The 8,325-nt window shown below is 29.7% G+C and overlaps 1 protein-coding gene across 1 annotated transcript; it reads left to right on the forward strand.

The window, feature by feature from the left end:
- Positions 1–963: 963 nt before the first annotated feature.
- On the forward strand, positions 964–3,610 carry LOC110808408 (pectin acetylesterase 11-like). The gene is made up of 11 exons (XM_022033899.2): positions 964–1,162; positions 1,260–1,342; positions 1,621–1,750; positions 1,851–1,930; positions 2,041–2,127; positions 2,233–2,357; positions 2,486–2,546; positions 2,638–2,694; positions 2,773–2,850; positions 2,958–3,209; positions 3,304–3,610. Exons 1-11 carry the CDS (start codon positions 1,045–1,047, stop codon positions 3,415–3,417), a joined length of 1,185 nt encoding a protein of 394 aa, XP_021889591.1. The 5' UTR covers positions 964–1,044; the 3' UTR covers positions 3,418–3,610.
- Positions 3,611–8,325: the final 4,715 nt, after the last annotated feature.

An 8,325-nucleotide genomic window follows, 5' to 3' on the forward strand; every position in this document is an offset into this window, starting at 1 on the left:
GCCATATAAGGTGTCATATGGTGTCATACCAATGCTGGTCTAATAACTATTAATACCAATGCTGGTCTAATAACTATTACTGTATATGAACTCCATCAGGGGTAAATGATCATCCAATTTTTCTCTCATCTGTATTATACAAGCCTATAACATTTCTTCTTAGGTCTGAATTGTTCTTTCTAATTTCCCATCCATCATATGGTGGAATTTTGTGCTAAAAGGCAATGTTGTGCCTAGGTTTGTTGAAGACTTTTCCAAAATCTAGAAGTAAAGTGGGAGTCTCTATCTGATGTAACTTTGTAATATCTTAATCTCAAATTAGTACTCATAAACTAAATAAAAACATCACTTGCTCTTATACTATCCATGCTCTTACCCTCATAAAACACTTGTGAGTTCAAACTAATGTTTTCCAACTCTAACCATTTCTTAAAAAGTGATTTTACCTTTACAAGAAACATCATCAAGAAGAGTTAAAGATTAATTAACTCATGAGAAATTAAATTTTTATCGAGTTCCCTAAGCCACGAAACCTCCAACGTATGTATAGCTCTTGTCTTTGTGCCAAAGTTGTGTTTGTCGAACATTTGAACTGAACTCCTTTTCTTGTTTAGCCTGGACATCCAGCCACCATTAATTAGTTTGGGTATCACACTCTTAATGATTGTTGCAGTAGTATATTGGCTGAGTTAATTACATGCTTATTATTAAATGTGGGCTTAGTCAAATGAGACCCCAACACAACATGAACTTTTAGATTGACTTTTTCTACGGTATTTTTTGATGAAATCAAAATAGTTTTCTGATTAAAAAATTTTTTTACTAGTTTAAAATTAGGAAATGAACTAAAATAAGGAATGTCTCTCTGCCAATCATTTGCTGACTTAACGCATCAATGAATGCTAATATTATACCAATTGCCTTGTATAAAAGCACAAATTCACTGCTTTAACTTTCAAAAATACAAAAAAAAAACCCAGACAACATCTACATATTTATATACTTATAAATAAATATATCTGCTTGTAATTATTTTAGATAGGTATGGAAAGACTTCGGCGATGGATCATAAATATAGTGGTTTGTGCACTGTTGTCGATAACAACAGAAGGTGTAGGTGTAGGAATTACTTATTTGGAAAGTGCAGTAGCCAAAGGAGCTGGTGAGTTTTTTCTTGGGCTTAATTAATTTTATTTTTCTATATTATTAACATATAATTAATAATTAACAATGAAGTTTATTTAATGTTCCAATTGCAGTCTGCTTGGATGGCACTGCTCCAGCTTTCCACTGGGATAAAGGCTCTGGTTCAGGAATTAATAATTGGATGGTTCTAATTGAGGTATCTTCATCTTATTTGCCATCAAATATTACTTATACTAACAATAATATGTATGTAACTTCACATTATACACCAAAATAAAACACAAAAAGAAACAGTTCACATATTTTTTATATAATACTTTTAAACATAAGTACATCTATAACTAATTTAAATTTTGAAGTATATAAAATTATATTAAATCATATAAAGTTGAACCATCTGAAAAATACTATTTACATGTTAAAAAATTATATTAAAACATTATATTTTTTCTGATTTTTTGCTGGGTTGGTTAGGGTGGAGGGTGGTGCCAAGATATTGCAAATTGCATTGATCGCAAAGGTTGTGATAGGGGTTCATCGACATTAATGCGGAAGGAATTTGGCTTCTCTGGTATACTGGGTCCCCAGAATCGCACTAATCCAGGTATATATACATTAATCTATTTATATATATATATACACACTTGGTATATACAAAAAATAAGTATAGTTTTAATTAGCTAGAATTTGACTTTAATTTGCAGACTTCTCCAATTGGAATAGAGTGAAGGTTAGGTATTGTGATGGCGCCTCCTTCACTGGTGACGTGGAAGCTGTTGATCCTGTAAGACTTTTTATTTGTTATATTTATATATATATGTACATAAGATGAAAAGAGTTTGAGTATATTATCTTATGTTTATGTACTAATCAAGACTAATATATGATGATAAGATTAATAGGCTTCACTTCAGAGGCGCAAGAATTTGGCATGCTGTAATGGATGAACTTCTAGAAAAGGGAATGAAGAATGCAGAAAATGTAAGTAAATTTTAATTTATTTTGTATGACTATGCTTCTAGAGCAACTTATAATTAATTACATTTGTAGTGTTATTATATAACACTAGTGTATGTATTGTGACAGGCAATTCTCACAGGTTGTTCTGCTGGCGGATTGGCAACTATTTTGCACTGTGATGATTTCAGAGACCATCTCCCATCCACCACCAAAGTTAAATGTGTAGCTGATGCTGGCTATTTTATTCATGGGTAAAGTAATTTTAAGTTTTAAAAATATAATTATTGCGTACTTTTATAAATAAATAAATGTTACGATTATGCATGCATGTATATATATAATATTGTATTAATTTGATATTTGAGTTGTTTGTTACCAGGAAGGATATCTCTGGAGGGTCATATGTTGAATCTTTCTACAAGCAAGTGGTGTCTCTACATGTATTATTTCTTGCTATCATGCTTTCTTTATTTTTTTCTTTCATTTAGTTTTTTTCATTTTAAGTAGTAAAATGGTTTTTTTTGTGTGTAGGGATCTGTGAAGAACTTACCTCAATCATGCACTTCAAGAACAAACCCACCTGAGTTGGTATGTATACATATATCTATGAATTGTTTGGAGTTGTAAATATTTGAAATACAACTAAGTAGGGTTCTAAATGTGCAGTGTTTCTTCCCACAATACGTGATTCCGCACATGCACACTCCAATCTTTATTATAAGCGCAGCCTATGATTCCTGGCAGGTTAGATTAATACGATGAATATCATTTGATGTTCATATATATATATATATATGTTTCTATATATGTCTATCTACATATGAAAATCTCTAAATGCGTGAATGGATCAGATCAAGAACATTTTAGCACCGGGTCCTGCGGATAAGCTTAGGGCATGGGATACTTGTAAGTTCGACTTCAGGACATGCTCACAGAATCAGATGAACGTTATTCAGAGCTTTAGATACCAAGTCCTTAACGCACTGAAACCAGTTATGGACAACAAACAACATGGACTGTTTTTAGATTCATGCTACGCTCACTGCCAAGCTGGCGGTGAAGATACATGGATGCTTGATAATTCACCTATTATTGATAATACGGTACATCATTTATCGTCTGATTTCTTTATTTGATTATAATTAAATACATATTGATATATTCTTATACGAAATTGATTATAAATGTTTTGTGCAGACAATTGCAAAGGCAGTTGGAGACTGGTTTTACGAAAGAAATTATTATAATAAAGTAGACAACTGTGGCTATCCTTGCAACCCGACTTGTCCAGATCTTAACGAAGCAGATTAGGTTAATAAATGTATTTATATATCAGCACTTAGCACCACTGCACTTGATGTAGTTGTTGTAGTATGTGGTGCATTATTCATTTTTCTTTTTCAAGTTTCTATTGCCTTTATCCAATATGAATAAGTACTCAAACTTTATGTACCTTCTAAAGACAATTTATTAATCTTCCATATAAATCAATGGATTGCTTGGATTCTTCTTTTTAATTCTTAACTTATAAGGGCATGTCAGGATATTTTTAACTAATCTTCTTAATGTTAAATAATTTCTAATTAATTTACATGAATAAAAAATATGTACATACTGGCATGCATATCAAATTTTTGTTTCTTCAATATCAACTTAAGTGGTAGAAAGAGAATTTTCTTTTGTATAGTCAGGAACTATGAGAACAAAGATTTCGTTTGTATATGGTGATTTATACAAACTACTCCTTTCTTACCTGCTAATCAAAATAGTACATTTGTTTTATTAGGTAAATTATAACTATAATTATTTAAATTGACATAAAAACAAATATAACGAAAATATATAAATTTCATAACATCATTCACTATACCTTTAAATTGATTTCACATTTCAAAATATCAAATACGTATTTTTTTTAATAGAAGTTAAAAATGTCTTATATTTATACAAATACTTTCAACTCATGACTTAAATATACAATTTGAGATTCATAACTAGTAATCTTCAATATACTTAACAAATTTAAACAAAATAGAAAATATACATACTTAATACCAAAAAGTCATAACATCTATAATGGAAACTCTAGCTGAGTAATTTGAATAATAACGAGTAATTATTTTGGAAGAGTTGCAATTTTCATTAGTATAAACACTAGTACCAAGAATTCTATAAAAAATATTACTTGATTATTTGATGTGGGAGACCTCGAAGATCAAAACATCTTAATCATGGACCAACATTTAACTAGCATATAGAAACTTAATTCCTTAATTAGATCCTTCCTACTTGAACCACATTTAGGAATTTAAATGCAAACTAAGGTAACTAGAAATTGAATTAAGGAATAGAAAAGACATTATTGCTTACTTGATAAGTTAATTCAGATTTGTCAACTCAACAAGGTAGTTGAAGCAACAAGATCAAAAATATTTTGACACCGGGTTATGACATCTCAAATACTAATTAAAACATGTGGGTGTCAGATACAGAAACAGAATTACGAGTGTATGATAAAAATTATATGCAGCAAAGCAAATCAATACAAATCTTTTACAAATATATGAGTTCCAATTACATAAATATAACTAAGGCCAGAAGTGGCTGCAAAAAACTATGTTAAAATACAAAAGAGAGTTGCTTCTTTAATTATACTATTGGACTCATCAGAGTGCAAGAACAATCATGCACTCAAGGTTTATGGATCCATGGGATCCTCATAAACTTCAATGGGTAGATCAGTTGACGGTTCCTCATTTTCTTCCTCATCTAGAGGGGGGGAGGAGATGGAAATAATGAGTTCCATATGCTTAATAAGGAAAATAATATTTAGATAACATCGTAAGGCTTTAAAAGGTGAATAATTCTAACATAAACACTTACCATTTGATTACGTCATATACCTATCTTGCCTTATGAAAATAATTTATTTATTAAAGAAAACATCACGTTTTAGTTAATAATCAAAATAAACACACAGCATACCTAACGATAGAGAAAATCAAATAAATAATGAAATGTTCAGATTTTTGTATCATATTTCACGAAGTCGTTATGACTTTCATATTTGAAGGTATATACAAATTTTTTACTATCCATGTGGAATGACCAGATAAGATACAGATAACGGCAATTTGCTCAGGCACATTTCCGGCTTGCCAAATCATGGCACGATCTATGACCACAGTCATAATAACCATAGTGGTCCTATCAGATATTGTATGGTCACGACAATACTTAGTCAAAGGTAACCCCTAACAGATATTCATGTCACCACTCTCGTCAGAGAGTACGCCGTCATCCACAAGAAGTGGTTCTCTTATGTCTTTTCAGATCAGATGGGGGAGAGGAAAACAGATACCCCTCAGAGATAAAAAGCCTAACGAGACACTTGATGCGTTATGTATGTCAAAATATATAGAAACTTTAGACCATTAACGCTTTATTCCATTTTTCTTTTCCTTTTTATTCTTTTTTATTTTTCAAATAACTTTACCAATTTCATATTATTTTAATTACATGCAAATTATCAAGTGTCTATCACTCTCAGAGCATACTTAAAATCAAGAACAACTTAACTTATTAAGCCTACTAACACAAAGCATGCAAAACAGGCAAAATCACATAATTATCGATTTAATCTCCTTTTTTTTTCTCTAAAAATATCCCTTAAAATATTTGAAAAAATACTAAATTCCTCACCGAAACTTTAATAATTTCTTCTACACCATTCTTCTTCTCTTCCTTCCTTTCTCTCTCTAGATCACTTTCTTTCTCTCTCTCTCTAACTCTTGAAAGGTGGAAGAATGGAAATGTAGAGAACATGGGAAGAAGGGTCCCTATTTATAGAAAATGGGAGCCGTTGGATTTAAACCAAGTGGCAAAATTCGGTGAAGAGAAAGAGTAAAAAGATGTTTGGTATGAAAAATAAAGGAAAACGACCACCTATACTGGTGGCAGCACACCGCCCGAGGTGGGTGGTGGCACACTTCTCGACGATTAAATTAATTAAATGAAAATAAAATTAAATAAAATCAAAATAAATAAAAATTAGCATAATTCATGAGTTACGATAATATGCTGCGGAATAAAATAAATGAGTTTAGTGTGGCCTTAAGGGCCGAATAATTAGGGTTTTCCAAATATGAAATAAACACAGTGGTGAACGGGGTGTTACACGAGTTTTGTTGATACCGTGAGGCAATGGGACACTTGTAAACTTGACTTCAAAACGTGCTTACAACCTCAACTCAATATCATTCAAAGTTCCTGATACCAAGTTCTTAATGGATGGAAACCAGTTATGGATAACAAATAAAATGGATTATTTCTAGATTCATGTTATGCTCATTGCCAAACTGGAGGTGAAGATACATGGATGCGTGATAGTGCACCTATTATTGATAATACAATACAACATTTATTGTCTAATTTATTTATTTGATTATGATTAAATATATTTTCTGTAATGGAAGTAATTATAAATGTTTTATGTAGAAAATTGCAAAGACAGTTAGAGATTGGTTTTACGAAAGAAATCTATCTAATAAATTAGATAATTGTGCCTATCCTTGCATCCCTACTTGCCTGTTCCTGACGAAGCAGATTAGGTTAATCAATGTGTTTAGATATTAGCATTTGATGCAGTTGTGTGCTGCATGCAACTTATCTTTCATTTTTGTAATTACCAATGAGTTTATTTTATTTCATCAACCTGCATCTTATTTTATCTCTTTTCATTAGTGGGATTTCAGTCCCTACATTCTTAATTAATAGAGTTGAGTATTTCTTTAACTTTAAGTTCCATAAGAATGACAAATCTAAAACTCCACGACATTCAATTTGTGGAGTTGACCACCTGAATAAAGCTCAGATGTATCATCAACCTCCCATTAACATTAATGGATTCTTCTTTCTTCTTTTTAACTTCTAAGACTATGTAAGAATTCTTTACCCACTTCAATATTATGTATAACTAAGATCTCTATCCCTATTATGTATTTATTTGTAATTAATTTTATTTATATTAAGTACTTTCTAATATTATCTTATCGTGTATATATATATTATTTGAAGTAAATTTTATAACATCAAGCTACATCATCAATAAAGTATTGATTATTTTTAATAACTAATTTAGTATCAAATTTATTTAACTATTTTTTAATTAATTTATATAATTATATATTTATTAATATGATACAATAAATATAAAAATATTTATGGGGTATAAATAACTTAATAATTTACGTGTGCTAATTTAATTAATTTAATTAGTATATAATTTTATAGTATATACCTTTCATTATATTATACATTTAGTTGATTTATAATTAGTAATTGTGTATTATTCTTTAATATTACATGTTTAATAATTATTAGAATAAATTATTTTAATTAATGATATTTTATTTATTTTTGTAGAAAAAATGCATATTAAAATGTACAACTACAAAATATATACATTGCATATGAATCTTTTATTTATTGTTATAAATTAATAATAACAATATAAATATAGGTAATTGGAAAAAACTATTACCATGTCATAAATCCTACTAATGAAAGCCTTTTCTGTTCGTCCAAGTAATTCTTCTAACGACTTTAAAGGGCTGTTAGGATAGTCATCCAAACTCATAAAAATGGAAAATTTCCAATTGTTGGCACATAACTATTATTATTTTTACTAATTAGAGTAACATACTACATCAGCCTATCAGATCTAAACTAGAACTTCATATCAAAATAAACTAGCAAATATAAAATAGATAAAAATAATCTACTCCTCATTATATTAAGCCAAAACTAACAATGAGTTTCTTATGATTCATTTTTCCACCATGGAGTGGGTTATGTTTATATTTGTTGTATTTATATGAAAGGACATAATTTCTCTTAGATTATTTCAATTTGTTGCTAAGATTAACCAAGAAAAAAATTCTTACTGAAGTTTTATTCATAATAATTATGTGCTTTGTAGAACAACAAATTGGACTTTAAATTATAATAACACTCACAATAGTGTTGTGCTTTTAAGAATAACAAATTGCAGTTTGCCTTGAAGACTCATAAGTAACACGATAAGTTGGAAGGAAATCACTAAAGGTGTATTGAAGGAAGAAGGGTAAAAGGGTAAATAGGTGTGCAAAAAGAGGGTAACCTTGTACCTTAGTTACAATATGGACTTTTATTTTTATTCAGTTTTAACCATAAAGGATG

This window comes from Carica papaya, chromosome 3, assembly GCF_054855325.1.
Source record: "Carica papaya isolate Zhongbai chromosome 3, ASM5485532v1, whole genome shotgun sequence".
Classification (NCBI taxonomy): domain Eukaryota; kingdom Viridiplantae; phylum Streptophyta; class Magnoliopsida; order Brassicales; family Caricaceae; genus Carica; species Carica papaya.